The sequence below is a fragment of the Rhinoderma darwinii genome, chromosome 8, assembly GCF_050947455.1.
Source record: "Rhinoderma darwinii isolate aRhiDar2 chromosome 8, aRhiDar2.hap1, whole genome shotgun sequence".
Taxonomy (NCBI): domain Eukaryota; kingdom Metazoa; phylum Chordata; class Amphibia; order Anura; family Rhinodermatidae; genus Rhinoderma; species Rhinoderma darwinii.
Window position 1 is genome coordinate 83,233,436 of NC_134694.1, and position 21,164 is coordinate 83,254,599.

A 21,164-nucleotide genomic window follows, 5' to 3' on the forward strand; every position below is an offset into this window, starting at 1 on the left:
AACAAATTCCCATGTTGACGGCACTGGCGTAGCTATAGGGGTCGCAGCGGTCGCAATTGCGACCGGGCCCCGAAGCCAGGGGGGCCCACGGCCCCCCGCACCACATCAATAAAAAGTTACTATAGTAACTCGGGCCGCGGGCCCCTGTTACTATAGTAACATACTTTACTTACCTTCCTGGTTCCGGATCGCAGCGGAGGTCCTGACGTCAAGCGCTGTGCGCAGCGCATGACGTCACCACGCTATGCCGCCGCGCACAGCATTGAGACTACAGAACTCCCGCCGCGGCCGAAGAGGAAGGTAAGCTTAGCCCTGACTGGCGGGGTCCGACTCCCGGGACCCGCCAATCAGCTGTTTTGAAGGGGCCGCAGCACTCGTACGAGAGCTGCTCCCCTTCATTCCTGTCACTTCATTCCGGTCACACTGTGAATCGGTGTCGGCGATTCACAGTGTGAGCGAGTAGTGAAATGAAGGGGAAGCAGCTCTCGTACGAGTGCTGCGGCCCCTTCAAAGCAGCTGATTTGCGGGTCCCGGGCGACACATCAGCTATTGATGGCCTATCCTGAGGATAGGCCATCAATGTTTAGGAACTGCACAACCCCGAAGCCTACGATGTATCAGGCTTAGGGGGCCCATGAGACAGGATCACAGATTGTGTGATCCTGTCTGCTGGGCCCTGTATCTAAGCCAATCACATGGTAGGCTTAGATACATGGCCCATGCGTGATCCTGTCTGCTGGGCCCTGTATCTAAGCCTACAGGCCTAAGCCTAAGGCCCTGTATCTAAGCAGACAGGGTAGGCTTAGATACAGGGTCCCACAGACAGTATCACACATGGGCCCTGTATCTAAGCCTTAGGGTATGTGCACAGACACATGGCTCGCTGCAGGACAACTGTCCCATACTGTAAACATGATTACAGTACGGGACAGTTGTCCTGCAGCGAGGCAGGGACTCCTAGCATCGTACATAAGTACGACGCTAGGAGCCCGGCTCCCTGCACTGTGTTCGGTCCTGTACTTGCGGCTGAAATACGTCCGTCAATTACGTACGTAATTAGTGTGTGTGCACATACCCTAACACATGTGTTACTAATCATTTTTTGTGTGTTTTCTTACAGGTTCGGTCGTTGGACTACGGCGGATTCCAGGACTACTTCGATGACAGCTTTTTTTTTTATTAATAAAATGGTTAATGAGGGCTGTGTGTTTTTTTTTTTTATTTCAATAAAATATTTTTTCTATGTCTTTGTGTTTTTTTTTTAAACGATATTACTACCGCCTTAGTAATGGCCGCCGGCTGATTGACAGCATCCATTGCTAAGGCGGGGCTTAGTGTTAGCGGATGCAGAGGCTAACACTAACCCCCTTTATTACCCCGGTACCCACCGCCACCAGGGGTGCTGGGAAGAGCCGGGTACGATCCAGTACTTGACCATCTGTAGTGATGGTCGGCCACTGGGGTGGCCGCAGGCTGGTATTATCAGGAGGGGAAAGGCCAAAAACAGTGGCCCTTCCCATCCTGGTAATGCTGCCTGCTGCTGCTTTATTGTATCTGGCTGGTTATGAAAATGGGGGGGACCCCACGTCATTTAAAAAAAAAAAATAATAATAATAATTGGAAAGAACGATGTCGGGTCCCCCCCAATTTTCATATCCAGCCAGATACAACACAGCAGCAGCAGGCAGCATTACAAGGGTGGGAAGGGCCACTGTTTTTGGCCTTCCCCAGCCTAATACTACCAGCCTGCGGCCACCCCGGTGCCTGCCCGTCACTACAGATGGTCGGGTACCGGTTTGTACCCGGCTCTTCCCAGTACTCCTGGTGGCGATGGGTACCGGGGTAATAATGGGGGTTAGTGTAGCCTCTGCACCTGCTAACATTAAGCCTCGCCTTAGTAATGGAGGTTGTCAATCAGCCAGCGGACATTACTAAGGCGGTGATAATAAAGTTTAAAAAGATACAAGCACATAGAAAAAATATTTTATTGAAATAAAAAAACACAACCCTCATTAACCATTTTATTGAGAATAAAAAAAACGCTGTCATTGAAGTCCTCGTATCCGAAGTCCAACAACCGAACCTGTAAAAAAACACAAACACAAAAATAATCAGTAACACATAAAGAAGCAAAATTATTATTCTTACCTATCCTGGGTCCAGCGCTGGAGCCGCAATGTCAGCGAGCTGTGCCACTGTATCTAATCCTATCATGTGTGGTACTGTCTGCTGAGCCACTGTATCTAATCCTATCATGTGTGATACTGTCTGCTGGGCCACTGTATCTAATCCTATCATGTGTGATACTGTCTGCTGAGCTGTGTATCTAATCCTATCATGTGTGATACTGCCTTCTGAGCCACTGTATCTAATCATATCATGTGTGATACTGTCTGCTGAGCCACTGTATCTAATCCTATCCATAGTGTATAGGGTCGTAGTGCTATAGATATGCTATGCTGTCTCATATACACACTTTTTTTTGGGGCGGACACATATGTATTGGGGCTATTTCCCGGACATTTTAAGCCCTGAGGGTATGTTCACACGGCAGCGTCCGTTACGGCTGAAATTACTGTGCTGTTTTCAGGAGAAAACAGCACCGTAATTTCAGCCGTAATGGCATGTGCAGGCGTCTTTTGCTGCGTCCATTACGGAAGTAACTGAAGCTGGTTTTCCATGGAGTCCATGGAAAACGGCTCCATTTACGTCTGAAGAAGTGACAGGCACTTTTTTACGCGCCACCTTTTGACAGCGGCGCGTAAAAAAAAATGACCGTCGGCACAGAACATCGTAAGACCCATTCAAATGAATGGGCAGATGTTTGCCGACGCTTTTGAGCCGTATTTTCGGACGTAATTCAATGCTAAAACGCCCGAATTCCGTCCGTAAATAGTGTGTGTGAACCCAGCCTTAGTGACGCCCCTGGCTGCTAGTGCTGCATTGTTGGGTCACTTAGGAGACCCAGCGATGCAGCTGAAAGCGGACCGTCGGCCATGAGAAGTTTGCGGGGGGGGGGGGCCCAGTAAGAATTTTTGCATCGGGGCCCATGAGCCTCTAGCTACGCCCCTGGTTGACGGTATCTATATATTCATAAACTGCTATTATTCTCTTACGTTAAGTGATCACCTTTCTTGTCACATAGAATTAGACAAAAGCTTACAGAAAATCCATGCAAGCAAATGGGAGTTACATATCAGATCATAATAGCTCAGAAGTCTACAAGAACTCTAACTACTTTTGAAAATCATAAGACCCCTGCTGAATGCAACTTGAGGTTGTAATTTGCAAGCTTCAGCGTGAGAGATCTAAGCTCAAAGAAACATAACAAAAACTGCAGAAAAATAATAGATATAAAGAGACAAGGTATCAAAGAAATAATAAAGGTAAAATGTGTGGCACGACCATATGAGCAGTAAGAGATGTTGCTTCAGGCAATGTAAATAAATTGACCGTTGGAAGGCACTATTCTTTGGATTCTTAAGATAAATACATTTTATTAACCTTGATAGCAGGAAATAGATTATCTGTGCATACCCTGCATTTGTATATGCAGAGTTTTCAAACAACAGTGATCTAATGACAACTGGTCATTAGGTAAGTACAGTATTACTAGTGGTTTGTAAATAAAAAAAATCAAGAAAGACACAGGTCAAGTCTTCCTGGCATTCTCTCTGCATGTGCCTAACATAGTGGAATCCCCGTTCACAGCATCTGCAAAGCGGTGGACGGGTATTCCGCTGCAGCTGCAGGAGTTTCCAGTGAAGTCACTATCCATATATGGACAGAGACATCAAGGAGCGCTCCAGGAGCAGAATCCTCGGCAACACGGGGATTCCGTTCCATCAGGGAGTTACAGTGGCGCTAGTAGATAGCAGAGCAGGGAGATACCTCCCTGCTCTGCTATAGTGCCGTCGCTGCCGCTGTAGCAGCCGTAGCGGCTGCTAGCGTTACCACCGCCCTCATGGAAGGTGTCGCTGCTAGCAGCCGCTATGGCTGCTACAGCGGTAGTGACGGCACTAAGTGAAGAAGCGCCTGGCGGAAAGGCAACTGCTGAGTCGCCAGGCCAGGACGCTTCTGAAACAAACAGGGGAAGGGAGCCAGCGCAGCTCCCCCTTCCACCTGCTGGAGTAATGCGCCCTGTGCGAAGGCACAGCTCGCACACCCCTAAGGCCAGCCCTGATGCTGCTAACTACAGAGTCATTTTTTTTCAAAAACGTTTATTATTTGCACAGTTGTGAGCATTTTTCTAAATATGCTAATTTGGCTATACTTGCCAAATGGGAGGTAACTCTTTCTTTTCACTCTGGGCAGTGTAATGTTTTCTGTATGACATCATACAGTTCTCCTCTTCCCAACTCAGCAACACAGCGTGATCATATAGTATACAGCTTCCATTCCTGACTGTAATCTCAACTGGTGATACCTCCAGTATGGAATCTCATCTTTCATATGCCAGCAGAACCGCTGTTCTAGGTGGTCCACAGCCGGAGATATGACTATTTGAAGTGATCCCCCTTCCCTCCAGCCTCAGTCTCTCACACTGTGTGAAGCAGCTTCATGCTTATAGAACGGAGTCAGAGGCTGTGAGTTAGCTTCACCTCAGGAGAATCGCTGATATTGACACCCACTTGTCAAGTATAGCCTAATTTCCATATCTCCATAAGCCCAGAACTTTTAAAATAATAAACGTTTTGGGACACAATTTTCACTATCATTGTGACAGCGTCTATTAGATTAGCTAGGAGATTGGGCATTGCTAAACTAGTGACAGATCCTCTCTATGCCACTCTCACTCTGTGCTACTTTTTGTGACACAATTTAGAAATAACTTGTGTTACAGAAAGTGATGCAGTGACTTCATAAATATAGCATTTGGTCTGTATACCATTTTTTTTAATGCAATTACCCCCCCCCCCCCAAAAAAAAAGTGCTGGAATAGCATTCATAAATCCCCATTGTGTTTTATAACTGTTAAAACATTACCTCATTGACACTCAATAAAAAGTCTGGAATAATCATTGCATAATGAAAATGTATAAACACCTTATTTTTATGGTCTTAAGTACGTGCCATGGTACCCACCAAATCTGTCAACTACATGTATTTTATCACATTGTTTTTCCATAGGGTGCTTTAGGGGTTAGTGATAGCATTTATAGTAATAATTCTGATGGTTTAGAGGTTGGTGGTCTAGAGCGGTGAAGGGTTTAATGGTAATATTCATGATGATTTAGGATGATTATGAATTAATATCGCTAGAGGTCTAGGGTGGTTAAGATTACGGTCTAGTATTCTTCTCGGTTTAAGGTGGTGAAGGAGTAAGTGGTAAGTTGTCTGTGGTGGTCTATGCTAGTTAAAAAGGGTAATGGGTAAATTCTTTAAAAATAATAAATCTTATGTGGATCCTTGATGGTGAGCTAATGTTTTAATGTTTGCAGCACAGATGTAATCACTATGGATTAATTTATTATGTAAATATAAGAATTATACGAAATACGTAATGTATTTTTATGGGATTTTTATATTTTTTGCACTTGCCACTTTATGACCTTTTAAACGAACACACTTTATAATATGTATTATAATGTATTTATGTACCTTGTATTATATTTTGTATCAATTGGTTTTGATTACTTGATTATACTTAGTACCCTATTTAAACTTTGTTGAACACACCACTATACTGCTTCGGTGCTGCCGAGAACCTTTCACCTGCCCATACATGTGGAGCTGAGTGCACCATGTAATAGGCAGGGCTGCACAAATCCTGGGACACTTTAATTTTTTTTCCTATCCTCCTCCATTATTTAGATATCGGTGCCGTTATATTTGGTGTCCGATATTTAACTAAACCCCTGAGCGGTCAATTTGGGCGTGTTATTGGCAAGGGGGCATGTTACTATCGCTGTGACACTGTCCAATCAGCTACGGACAGTGCCACAGCAAGAGCTGTGAAAGGTTCTCTTTAAGAGTTGTCTATTCAAAGAAGGCAGGAGGTCAAGGTCCTAAGGCGTGCACCCATGTATCCAACCATTGCTGTATAGTGCCGCTTTCTGAATTTTTTAACTTATGATTATATTATGTTTTATATGATATTTGTAATATCAGTTCTGAGGGATGCTTTTATTTGGGACAACCCCCATGAAGAATATAAAAAAAATAATTACTAAAGATAGTAAAGTGCAATATAATAAATTTGCAGTCAGCTGCAGTCTATTCATTTAGTGCTAGAGAAAGGATAGCAGCTATTTTATATGGATTGTGTAATCACAAATCTGTAATATTGAAACATAACACCTACAACGGGTCATTATCTCCAGATGGCCAACATAGCGTTGATTTCATTTCAGCTAGCTTATCAAGAAATATTGATTTTTTTTTTTGCTGTAGGGCTACAGATTTCTCCAGTTAAGACAGTGTTTGTTGTATTTTATACCTTTTATCTTAAAAGAGAACTGATATGTAACCTGAATATTCCCATTTGTTCAAATTACATCCTAAAGAGGCTGAAAATCTAGATATCAATTAAGCAGCAGCAGGCTCAGAGCACTTCCACTATAAATACACCAGATGGAGAGATATGTAGAGACGTTTGACGAGAGGAAAGTATAAAAATTAAAGAGCTTATTTCAATTGATTTTTGTATTACTTTTTATGTTACTAAATTAATTTATGTAATAAAGTGTAATGTGCAATGTGTTTGGTCGATTTCCTTAAACTTCACATTTCTGATATTCTGCAATGCAAAGAAAGATCCCTGGTGTTGTCTTTGAATATTTCCTCTGGATCACGACTTCCTCAGCAGCTGTAATATGATTTGTGGAGCCCCAGGTAACAATTTGGTGGGTCATTCGCTTTGTACAAAAATCCTCATGTTTTACTTGCAGTCTCTATGTGTATGGGAGATGGCTGTAATACTGTGAACCCCCAAGACAAGTGTGTCAGTGTTTGACAGTATTGAGCAGCGTTAGCGATGAAGCTACAGTATTCACACAAGAGCGCCGCAGCAACTTCAAAACCGCTTATAAGCGCGGGTGTGGGGAGTCAGATCCCCACTGATCAGATTTTAATGGCCTATCCTGAGGATAGGCGATCAATAATCTCTCTAACCTGATACAAGGAGTATGTGGTAAAAAATCCTGCTTTTACCCTTCCCCCTTCTGAACCCAATGCGAAATCTGTAACAGGGCCCCTCAATGAAAACATGCCATTTATAGTTCTGGTGTACTCTTAAATGTATTAGGGCGCTATTGGGCCCCCACAGGTACCAGGGCCCAGGAGTGATGACATCGTTGGACCCTTCCTCTTGTGATTATACCCATGGCTCTTATACCTTTCAATACATGCATCTCTATTTACCAAGTAAACTAAGAAAGGAAGGAATAACTTTGGAATTGCTTATGGATAAATCATTGAGATGAACACATATGGGGAAAAAAACAAGCTTGCAGATCTCTTTTATGGACCATTATATTCAAATATACATGTGCACAAGTGAATTTTAGGGGACCTAGCTACCAGTGCTGACAATGCTGTATCTTCTCTCCCTTGTGGAAACCAGTGTGTTTATTTTACATAGTTATATAGGCTGAAAAAAAGAAACAGGTCCATCAAGTTCAACATTTCTCAATAAATTACACGTCATTCATTGCTTGATTAATTATAATCCTCAATGCCATTTGTCAGTAAATAATCATGTAGTCTTTTTTTAAATGCTGATATATAGTATCTGCCATTACTACCTCTTTGGGTAGGGCATTCCATAGTTTGAATACTCTAACTGTAAAGAACCCTTTCGTATATTGATCTCTGAAACGTCTTTCTTCCACATGCAATGAATGTCCCTTGGTCCTTTGTAGAGTTCTTGGAAAGAACAGATTATGTGCTTGTTCTTTGTATTGACCACACACATTTATACATGTTAATAAGATCACCTCTAAGGCGTCTTTTTTCCAAGCTGAACAAGCCCAATTTCTCTAGCCTTTCATTGTAAGCGACACCTCCCATCCCATTTAATAATAGTCTAGTTTCCCGCATTTGCAGCCTCTCCAGTTCTCCTATATACTTTTTACAATGTGGAGCCCAAAACGGAATTCCATATTCAAGATGTGGCCTTACAAGGGATTTATAGAGGGGTGATATTACATTTTAATCACAGGTTTTTATCTCACTTTTCATACACCCTAAAATCCTATTTGCTTTTGCAGCTGCTGCTTGACATTGAGTGCTACTGCTGATCTTATTTCTAACCATAATACCTAGGTCCTTCTCTTGTTCCATTATCCTCAGTTTTATTCCATCAATGTATATGCATTAATACTATTATTGAATCCTAGGTGCATTACTTTACATTTATCGACATAAAATTTCATATGCCATGTTTTTGCCCATGCTGCCAGCTTATCCAGGTCTTTCTGTAATACTTTTATAGTCAAGTTGAGTTTTAAGCATCCTAAAAAGTTTTGCATCATCAGCAAAAACTGACACCTTGCTATCAATAACATCCACAAGTTCATTAATAAAGAGATTAAAAAGAATTGGGCCTAACACTGATCCTTGTGGTACACCGCTGCAGACTTCAGCCCATTTTGAATAAGTACAATTTAAAACAACTCTTTGCTTTCTGTCCCTTAACCAATTCTTTACCCACATGCATACATGGTCCCCCAGTCCCTGCATCTGTTTGTTCTATTCTACAGAAAATACTGGTGACGTACTACTACTACTACTTCCGCTCCACACTGCATTTATCTTGGGGAATATGGGTACATTTTGTTTTGACTGGTGCATGGTGGGAGAGGTCAGAGGGGAAAAACGGACATGGTTGACTGAAATTGTATGTATAGAAATTGCTCATTCAATCTATCATTGAGCATTCATATCCTTTCAATATATTTGTTGGAATATAAAATCTCAAACAGGCGTTTCCCATGATTCATATCCAGTGATTGCATTATCTACAGGGGGGGCTGTATGGCGTTATCTACAGGGGGGGGGTCTGTATGTCGTTATCTACAGGGGGGGTCTGTATGGCGTTATCTACAGGGGGGGACTGTATGGCGTTATCTACAGGGGGGGCTGTATGGCGTTATCTACAGAGGGGGCTGTATGGCGCTATCTACAGAGGGGGCTGTATGGCGTTATCTACAGAGGGGGCTGTATGACGCTATCTACAAGGGGGGGGGGGTTGTGTGACACCCAGGGGAGGGGGGGCCCCAGTCAAAAGTTTGCTATGGGGCCCAGTCTTTCCTAGCTACGCCCCTGGTTGTGACTTATTTTTTCCAATGTATGTTTCACTGTTGCACACCTGTTAGTCCTGACCACGATTATGATTGGTTATGGCAGTTCTTTTTATTAATCTGTGTTTTCCCACATGCATGCTATGACTAAGTGATTATCTTGTGTTAAGGGGGTTTCAAGTTTCAAGTGAATAGGTGCAGAGCTGCAGTAACCCAGCACGGCGGCTATACTGTGACTGTAGCCATCTGCTTCCGACACTGACCATTGAATAGTTTCCGGTGCCCGGAGGCAGCCGGTACAGCTGATCGGTGTGGAGTTAGGGTGTTGGACCCCCATCGATCATAGGCTGATGACCTATCCTGTGGATAAATCATCAGTATAAAAAACAGCCCCGAATCTGGACAACCCCTTTAGTACGTACGTCAGTCTCAATAGGTCTAAGAGATCTATTTAATAATGTGTTCAGTTTGTAGTGTGAGTGACAGATCCTCTTTAAGGGCTTAAAAAGATTTGACTATTTCACTAGTGACATTGTGCTTTAGATTTGCCAACTCAACATTCTTTCAAAATTAACTTTAAAAACAAAAATGCTTTTGTATGAATGAAGATTGGACCTGGATACCTGCTTTGCATAAATCCTAAAGATATTTTTACGATATTGTTCTTATATTATTCCTGCAGAGCTTTATTGAATATAAGGAAAAATTTATGGTGGACAATAATGGCACCTTCAAGGAATTGAATATTCATGCTGTCCTTTAGCGTTATTATCAGAACACTCCACTTTGTAAAAGGAGCTATTCTAATAATAACAACAGTATATTACTGATAATGTATCCTATTATAATAATTAAAGGTGCTCTAACTCGGATCTTCATGTTAAAGTGGTTGGTTGATTTTACATAAATACAGTTTATTATCAAACCTCCTCCCATTCTGCCCTGGGTGATTTTAATTAGTTTAATGCTGGTTCCTACCATCCCCAGATATATATGTAGGATTGGTCCCAGTTCTGGGTGTATGTGCTGAGTAGGTACCCACCTATGGAGGACGCCTTGTTGTGGCAGGTGGGCAAACACAATTCGATCAAAATATGCACGAAGAACCTCCCTATTGTAAGTAGATTTAGCAGTAATGCATATTTATTTATATTTAGCGGTTTAGGTGACAATGGTGTTCGCAGAGTGCTGTCGCCATTTTTGTGTGTGCTATACATATATATATATATATATATATATGTGTGTATATATATATATATATATATATATATATACACACACATTATTTACTGTGATATGCCCAATATACACCTGCAGTACTGGAGTGCTGAAATGAGCAAATGACAGGGAATTCAAGCAGTTAATTTTGATACAACATTTAAGAGACGATCAGAAGCACCACAATAAATATATTTTTAAAAATGAGTGACCACATCTAGTAAATTAAAAAAAGGGTTATCTAGACTAATAAAAATGTTGATGTCAACAATAACAAGTATAAATGAAAATATATACAAACATACACCAAATTATGGGAAAATAGAAACGTTTGACAAATAATCATACTGGAGGCTCAATATCTTAAGCCCAAATGGAGCTTATGCATATACCTACCAGTATGACAAAGTGCCAGTACTGTAAAGTAATCCATAAGTAAAAAAACCAAAGATGTCGTTACTGGAGCTATCAGGAGGGGTTCTCACTGCCTGTTATGCTGCAAACAGGTTCATTAGGTAATACCCAATACCTTATATTGAATAGTGTGTTTTTTAGTTTTAGATACTTGTTCTATTGTTATTTCATTACAATAGTACGCATCCTAAAAATAAAGACAAATACTCCTGTGATATCATCACGAAAAAAAACCTCTGCTTAGCAATAAACACAAATACTAATTTGACACCAGAGTCAAACACAGCCAAAGGATAGCAAACAGTAGTGTGACAAAATAACAAAAGAATACAGCCAACATTAAGGAAAAATGCTTTTGTGACATCGTAACAATAAAAAAGCCAAGGTATAAAGAAAAATACTAATCTGACATCAGAACAATAGAACACAACATATAAATGAACATAGACTACCAGAGCATCATTGCAATGGAACACATGTTAATAATACAGACAGACACTGCTGTGACATCATTATAAGGCTGGATTCACACGAGCATGTTCGGTCCGTAAAGGATGGAAAGTATTTAGGCCGCAAGTCCCGGACCGAACACACTTCAGGGAGCCGGGCTCCTAGCATCATAGTTATGTATGACACTAGGAGTCCCTGCCTCTCCGTGGAACTACTGTCCCGTACTGAAAATATGATTACAGTACAGGACAGTTGTCCCGCAGCGAGGCAGGGACTCCTAGCGTCGTACATAACTATGATGCTAGGAGCCCGGCTCCGGGCAGTGTGTTTGGCTCGGGACTTGCGGCCGAAATACGCTCCGTCCTTTACGGACCGAACATGCTTGTGTGAATCCAACCTAATAGTGCACAGCCAAAGAATAAATACAACCACTTTAGTGTCAGCATGACCATAGAACATAGCCCATAAAAGTATACACAAACTATTGTGAAATCACAATACCCTGCAATACAAGGATGAGTTACAGAAACTGCATTACTCACTGAGCTACGCTGTTTCCGTAACTCCAATAGCAGTGAATTGCAGTTACAGAAGCAGCATAGTATGCGAGCTATGCTGTTTACGTAACTACTATTCAGTTGTATGGGAGTTACGGAAACAGCGCAGCTCAGCGAGTTATGCTGTTTCCGTAACTCGACCATGTACGCTGTTTTCGTAGCTACCGAGTTCTGGAAACAGCGTAGCTCGTGGTGCTACATTATTTCTGTAGCTCCTATTCACTTCTATGGGAGTTACGGAAACAGTGTAGCTCAGCGAGCACTCGGCTGTTTCCATAACTCCCGACCACCTAACGAGGAAGTGGCCGGGAGACAGCGGAGCTGAGTAAGATAGAACGGTGTATAGGGGGCCCCGTTCTAGAGATAGGTGCCGGTCTCAGAGGTGGGACCTGGGACCCGCATCTATCTGACATTTATGACATATCCTGTGGATATGTCATAAATGTCCTTCATGGGAAAACCCTTATAAATGCTGCGGTCGCTATTGACCGCGGCATTTAACTAGTTAAACGGCCAGGAAAACGATCGCTGTTCCTGGCCGTTAGAGCAGCGTGTCAAGCCCCATGCACACGACCGTATTTTTTCCCTCCCATAAATACTTGCCGTAAATACGGGTCCGTTGTCATCCGTATTCCACACGTATTTACGGACTCGTAAAAAAAAGGGGTGCTAGAAATTGTCACAATCATGTCCAAACCCCTTAAAAGGGTCACATGATCACTCAGACGCCATTTTCTCTGCTTCTCTTTATTCAAATATTGAAATCCCCTGACGTCACCTAGCAACACTCCCGTAATTACAGGTGCACACACCTGTAATTACGGGAGCCCCATAGACTTCTATGGGCCTGCCCGTGCCGTAATTACGTCCTGAAATAAGACATGTTCTATATTTTTCAACGGCCCGGGCACCTTCCTGTACGCAAACGGGAAGGTACTCGTGGTCATGGAAAAGTCTATGGCCCCGTAATTACGGGCGTTTTCACAGTCGTGTGCATGGGGCCTCAGCTGTAAAACACAGCTGACGCCTGCAGTGTTTGGAGCAGGCACAGCACGTGAGCCTGCTCCACTCCAAACATCATCCGCTCCCCGCTCCATGAAGTGCTGGCACATCATGGGTCGGGAAGGGGTTATGTAAGGAAGCGGCTAGGGGGCCCGGCGCAGCCGGGTCCCTTGACTGCCGATTATAAGACGCAGGAACAATTTAGAAAGATTTATTCTTGTTAAAAATTGTGTCTTATAGTCCGAAAAATACAGTATATGACTTTTAAAGTTAATTAGTTTGACCAGACCTTATTTAAGGGTTTTATAGCATGGGGTGAATACATATGCACTGAATCGTTTTTTTGTTATTTTTTTTTTAAAACAGGTTTTTCTTTATTATTATTATACTGTAACAATCTGGCTTATTTAGTCAGGTCCATTACATGAAATAAATTTTAAAATCAATTTTAATTCCAGGTTGTAGCTTCCGGCCGCAGGTCCTTCAACACAGCAACTCAGTGCTACTCTAGGAAGACGATTCCTGCATTGCCTCCAGCCGTGCCAGGACGACTCTCATCCAACAGCAGCAGCTATGACTGTCTTCATGGTGTAGCACTGTGTTGAAGGAGCTGCGGCCAGAAGTGACAACACAGCGTAATCATGCGATTGAAGCTGAGATTACGCTAGGCTGGGAAGAGGAGAACTGTATGCTGATTGGACAGTGACATACAGAAAACATTACACCGCCCAGAGAGAAAAGGAAGGCTTAACCTCCCATTTGGCAAGTATAGCCAAATTAGCATATTTAGAAAAAAAGCTCATAACTTTGCAAATAATTAAAGTTTTTAAACACAATTTACACTGTAGTTATCAGCATCATAGCGCCTATTAGATTAGTTAGGAGATAGGGAATTAATAAACTAGTGACAGAGCCTCTTTAAACCAAACAGTACTATGACATACTATAACAGTGAAACACAGTTGTGACAGCACGGGGCAGAATGGTGGCTCAGTGGTTAGCATACATGCCTTATAATCCTGGGTTCAAATCTGACCAAGGAGAACATCTGTATGGTGTTTGTATGTTCTTCCTGTGTTTGCGTGGGTTTCCGCTCACACAACAAAAATATACATATAGGGTATTTAGATTGTAAGCCCCACTGAGGACAGCAAGTGAGGACAACTTCTATACAGCCCTACGGAATATGTTAGTGCTATAAGTAACAGAAATAAATTAATTATGACAACAGAAAATGTACCATAAAATATACAAACACTTTTGGGACATAATTATAATAGAACACAGTCAAGAAGAGAATACATACATTATTCTGAATGATCAACATGGAACACAACCTATAAAATAATACAGACACCATTCTTACAGCATTACAATGGGACACCGATTTGTAATAAACACAAACACTATTGTGACATCACCACAATAAAACAGAACCAAAGTATAAACTATATAATCAAAGTAAAAGCGATATTATCATAATGGAGCACAGCTAATAAAATTATACATAGATTATTTTGACATCATCACAACAAAACACATTGCATAAAGGATTACACAGAGTATTGCTACATCATTACAAAATAACTCTGTTTAGGAATGAAGAAAAACGCCATTATGACATCACCACAATATAACAAAACGAAGGAATAAGTACAAACGCTATTGAGAGATAATCATAATAGAGCACTGCTAAATAATAAAGAAACAACAGTATTGTGACATTATTGCTCTAGAACACTGCCAAGGCATAAAGGAAAAACAGTAGTTTGACATAACAATATAGCAGTCAAATAATATTGACAAACACTGTAGTAACGTCATCACAATAGCAAACAGCCAAGAAATAAACACAAACTACACTTTACTGTGACTTCATCACAATATAACACAATCAATTATTAAATGCACACACTATTGTGAAATCATTACACATGCAGGCAGCTCATAAAAGAACATGCAGACTATTGTGACATCATAACAGAACAAAACCTAGGATAAGACAAACACTATTAGCAAACCATCTGGTAGGACAGCAGCAGACCCAAGCAACAGAAGGATGCAGGTATGCACAAAACATGGGAAGACCTTCTCTCCCACTACTATATCCAAACCAGTTGTAGAAGCAACTGCATCCAATTCAATAGTCAAAATTTATTGTGCCCAAATAGTCACGCAGAAGAAAAAACAGCAACGTTTTGACGTAGTAGTGATTGGGTCTTTGTGACATAATAGAACATAACAAAAGAATAAGCACACGCTATTGTGACATTATCACAATAGAAGACAGCCAATAAATATAAACATGATTGTGGCATCAACACAATAAAACAGAATTCGTAAAAGAATACACAGACTTTTGTGACATCATCACAGTAGAACACACCCTAGAAAAAAGGCAAACACTATTGTGACATCATCACAATAGAATTCAGCCAAACACACTGTTTTGTCATCATCACAAAGCCAAAGTTTGAAAATAAACACTACTGTAACCTCATCATAATAGAACCCAGTCTAAGCCCAGAAAACCACTTTTATGTGATCATCAAAATAGAACACTGCTAAGTAATAAAGTTAAATCACACTTGTACATCACCACAAATAAAAAGGCAAGCAAATAAGTTAAACAGTAGTGTCACAGCACAATAATAAAACACAATTAAGGAAGAAAGACAAACACTTTTGTGACATGGCCACAGTAGAATAAATACACATTGCCATAATAGAATACAGCTTAGGCTTCATTCACATCTGCGCTAGGGTCCCGTTCCGACGTTCTGTCTGAGCTTTCCGTCGGACCGTGATCCTGACTGACAGAAACCAAAGATTTTCGTTTCCATCACCATTGATGGTGACGGATCCGGTGCCAATGGTTTCCGTTTATCTCAGTTGTGCAAGGGTTCCATCGTTTTGACAGAATCAATAGTGCATGCCCCTCAGTGTATACATATGTGACTTTGTGTGTTGTATATATGTGCCTGTGTTTGTACATACGTGCCTATATGTGTTGTATATATTCGTATGTAATGTGCCTGTATGTGCATGTGCCTGTATGTGTGCACTATGTCCCTTTTGTGTGTTTTATATATATATATATATATATATATATATATATATATATATATATATATATATATATATTATATATATATATATATATATATATATATATATATAGTGAGATCTTTACAATAGAATGCAGTCAAAAAATGTAGGCAAGCTCTAATGTGACATCATAACAATAGAACAAAGCAAAAAAAAAAAAAAAGGTACACAGACTATTATGACATCAGCATAACCGCACATAACCCATTAAATACATAGGTTATTGCAATAATCACAATGGGACACAACCTAGGTAAAGACATTCAAAATTGTGGCACAATTACAATGGAACATAGCGCATAAAAGTATACACAGACCATTGTGAAATCATCACAATAAAACACCACTTAAACATAGAAAGACTATTGTGACATAATCACAATAGAACACAACTTAAACATTTCTAGAAAGACTATTGTGACATCATCACAATATAGCACAGCCAAGAATAAAATATAAACACTATTGTGATATCCTCACAGTAGAATACAGCTTATAAAAGTATACACAGACTATTGTGACATCGCCAGAATAGACCAGAACCAAAATATGAATACAGAGAGTATTGTGAGATCAGCATAAAGGTATACGGTTTAGAAATAAAGACAATCCCTGTTGTGACATCCTCACAATTGAACACAGCCCATAAGTGAACACACAGAGAAGACAGTCTAAACATTAAAAAAGAGAATATTGTGACATCATCACAATAGAGCACAGCCAAGAAATAAATATAAACACTATTGTGATTTGACCTTACATGCTGAGGCCAAAACAAACAATTATACTGATTCTTAATACAAGACCTAGCTAATCGTTTTGACAGTCGTATGTTCCTCTGCAGTCTTTTCAGGCCCTTTTACACTGGCCAATTATCGGGCAGACGAGAATTCACAGAACGCGCGTTCCCGATAATTGCCCTGTGTAATCAGGGCAGCGATCAGCTGATGAGCGAACAAACGCTCGTCCATCGGCTGATTGCATCGTTTTAAATGGACAAAGCACTACCGGTGTTGGCAGCACATGTCCCTGTGTACACATGGAGACGTGCTACCGACATGATAAAAATGTATGGGGACAAGCAATCGTAGTAAGAAGTTCTCGTCTCCATATTAGCTACTTGTGAATAGAGCAAGCGAGCCATGTAATATCAACTTTACTGCAGCTAGAAGATAACAGCATACAAAGAACAATAAATCTTGCCATAGACATGAAGTACTTGTCAGCAGTGATATTTCAACCAACATTTCAAATCAGCAATTTCTCCAATGACATAATCATTGAGCTTGGCTACTGTGTATGTATTTCTATAAAGGTGAAAATTGTAAATGATTAGGAAGAACCCCCAGCACCACTTATTAAGACAACCATGTGAAAAATACAACCAGGTCTTTTTCTTTTGTTCTTCGCTGTGTTTATGTAAGCAATTATAGGGATGTGGCGCTCGCAGAATCATTGTGGTCACTCAATTGTGCTGATCGGACAATCACTGATCACACACTGAACGCCTATCCTAAGGACAAGTTATCAATGTTCTAGTACAGATAAACCCCTTTAATATCGGGCATTGGGGTCATGTTAAATCTATAGATTTTGTGATACGGAGTCACTTGTCTGATGAAGACCGCCAATATAAGGCATTACTTATAGTGTGCATCAACCATATTCAGACATTTTCATTATTTATATGTAGAACATCTTATTACACACAAGTTACCCAGTAATTTTTCAGTCCAATACACGTTCACACAAAAAAATTCCAAGTGGTGGAACTTACCTAGAACCCATGGTAATATCATCCACTCAACCACAGTGGGGGGAGGTCCTTGCATGTGCAAGTCAGTCCTAACTATATGTTGAGATGCCAAAAGCAAGAGGAATAGGAAAGTGAGATATGAGGCTGTGTGGCAGATAAACTTGATGAAAGGCTTTTTAATGAACAGTCCCAGCCTGCTCTTGGGTGCGATCAGATATGCCATAGAAAGCACAGGAAAAAGCAATCCAATGGTGATGCAGGTCAACAGCTTCACTGCCCAGTTCTTCCGGCGCCAACCTGGGAATCCATCGTACCACAGTGTAGCCAATAACTGCTGACAGTTTGGCTGCGCCACAAACTGGAAATATAAAAGAAACATATTAGGAGTGATCCATCACATATAGTAAAATATCACATACGTTTACATTGATGTTTACGCCTTTCACCTATGGAACTCATAAGAGCCAAGTCTACGCTAACATCACCTATGGAACATTGTAAAATGCTAGCATTGCAGTAGAAAGCCCTGCTATAAATAGAATACATTGCCACATCACTATGTAGGTGGCAGGTACTTCTGTATTACATAATAATTCCCACCACATCTTCCTTCATGATACGTTAAGCAGGGGCGTTACTTTAGTGGCTGTAGAGATATCTGTTGCAACTGGCACCCAAAAGGTCCCTCTGCCCTACATAAAAAGACCAGTACTATAAATGACATGTAATAGTTAGGGGCCCTGTTACATAATTTTGCAGCCCAAAAGCTCCAAATTACATTTCTGACCCTAACCCAGCCATATTTCCTCAAAACGTTGTCCTTTTCCCATAAGGCTGGGTTCACACGACCTATTTTCAGACGTAAACGAGGCGTATTATGCCTCGTTTTACGTCTGAAAATAGGGCTACAAAACATCTGCCCATTCATTTGAATGGGTTTGCCGACGTACTGTGCAGACAACCTGTCATTTACGCGTCGTCGTTTGACAGCTATCGAACGACGACGCGTAAAAATACAGCCTCGTCAAAAGAAGTGCAGGACACTTCTTTCAGACGTAATTTGAGCCGTTCTTCATTGAACTCAATGAAGCACAGCTCAAAATTTACGGCTGTCAGAGAAGCCTCGCAAAATGCGAGGAGGAGGAATTACGGCTGAAACGAGGCAGCTGTTTTCTCCTGAAAACAGTCTGTCATTTCAGCCGTAAAAGCCTCTCATCGTGTGCACATACCCTTACAGTCTTCTCATTTGGAAATTGAGACAGTAAAATTAAAATCAGAATTGTTGGGAAGTTAGTTTCTGGTTATTCGTTTTCCTCCGGTGCTAGAATTTGAAATCAATGAGCAATACAAAATGTATTTCTAAAGAAGCAAAAATAAAACCTTTCATCATGTGTTTAGCTTTGACATCTATATAGCCCAACGTAATTTATAGGGAAATATGTGGCTGGCACCTGTGCGGCAATGTGATTTGAAATCACACATTGAGGAGGATATGTTCACAAGAGCGCTCTCTCCTGTTTAGTGAAAGCTTTTCACACCTTGCACAGACGCAAGCCATTTACTGAGTGATAGGAGATAGATGAATATATTAACCACTTTCATGCCAATTAAATACAGCCTGAACCTATGTCCTTTTTACTATACATCCTTCAAGGCACAATTCAAAAGATTTACTCATAATGATTGATGTTGTTCAATGACTACATCCAGTGAACATAGCAAAATTAAGCCTCATTTACGAAAACTAGGGCAGACAGAATATTAAGATGTTGCCTATAGAAACTAATCTGAATACATCGCTCAGCTTTCAAGTCAAAGTAAAAGCAGTGATTTGTCTGGTTGTCATAGCAACTCCTTCAGGCAGTGGTGTAGAGAGAGGATCGGAGGCCCCATGGTAAAGATAAAAATTAGACCCTTTTTAGGTGCTGCTTTACACCACCACACTTCTCACCATATGTGACAGGATGTCCTGGGGCCCCTTTTCCATTCCAACGACTTCAGTATACTTTCAGTTTTCTTGTTTGCTAACATTGCAGCCTCTGTGGAGACGCCATCCTTGGCGTCTCCACAGATCAACTTCAAATAGGCTTTGCTCCAGTGACCCCACGCAGCTGTCTCTATGGTATGTACGTACGCCTTTGGTTTAGTTTGCACTGGTATGTGCAGAACATGTGTTGTAAAAAAAACAAACAACAGCAAGAAAGCAGAAAAAAGAATTCTGTCACAGATCTCTTCTATCTCGTGTTTCTCCAAGTTTATTTTATATGGCAGTATTTCAATATTTGCCCTACAAAAAAAAAACACCTTCATTTCTCATTGTCAGATGGATGAGCGTGTAATCATGATCACCTTAAAATGTGCACGTTTATTGTTTTTACCTGGTACCAAAATGAAGCCCGATTTGTCTATTTTACATTAAATATACGAAAATAAAAATATCAAAATACAAATGTTCAGACGAAAGGATAAGAAGTTCTGCCAATGAAGTGGTAATTTAGATAGGTGAAAATGGAAATCAAACGGTATGATCTAATATATTAACCCTTTATAGACCCAGACATTTTTCGTTTTTACGTTTTAGTTTTTCACTCCACGCCTCCCAAGAGCCGTAACTAAATTATTTTTCTGTCAATAGAGTGGTGTGAGGGCTTATTTTTTTTGCGGGGGAGTTGTAGTTTCTAGTGTCACCATTTAAAATACCATATAATGTACTGGGAAACGGAAAAAAAAATCTTTGTGGTGTGAAATTGGAAAAAACTCCATTGTTTTTTGGGTTTAGTTTTTACGGCTTTCAAAGTGCCGTAAATATGACAACTTAACTTTATTCAGAGGCTTAATATGAAAACGGTGATGCCAAATTTATAAATTTTTTTTATAGTTTACTACTTTCACAAAGAAAAAATTATTTGTTCAAAAAAAAATTGTTTTGTTTCAAAACATTCTGAGAGCCATAACGGTTTTATTTTTCTGTCGATTGAGCGGTGTGAGGGCTTATTTTTTTGTGGGACGAGCTGTAGTTTTTATTGGTACATACGATTCTTTGATCACTTTTTATTACATTTTGTTTGAGCGCTAAGGTGACCAAAAAATTACGATTTTGGTGTTTAAAAAAATTAATATATATATATATATATATATATATATATATATAAAATTATATATATTTTTTATTTTTTACATGGTTCTTAGGGAATAATGGGGAAAGGTTTTTTTTTTTAACTTTTAATATTTTTTCTACTTTCCTAAAAAAATTATTTCATTTTTTTTTTGTACTTTTTATTAGTCCCCCTAGGGGACTTGAACCAGTGATCGTTAGATCTCTGGTACAATACACTGCAATTCAAATGTATTGCAGGATATTGTCATTTTTACAGGCTTCTGCTAAACCCTCCCAAGGCATAGCTTAACAGAGACAGA

General features: G+C 40.4%; 1 protein-coding gene across 1 annotated transcript in view; it reads right to left on the reverse strand.

Moving 5' to 3' along the window:
* The window catches only part of TRPC5 (transient receptor potential cation channel subfamily C member 5), a 311,378-nt gene that overhangs the window by 47,521 nt on the left and 242,693 nt on the right, over positions 1–21,164 (reverse strand). Inside the window, exon 4 of the mRNA XM_075835838.1 lies at positions 17,769–18,105. Coding sequence (XP_075691953.1) covers positions 17,769–18,105 — 337 coding nt within the window. The remainder of the gene's footprint in view (positions 1–17,768; positions 18,106–21,164) is intronic.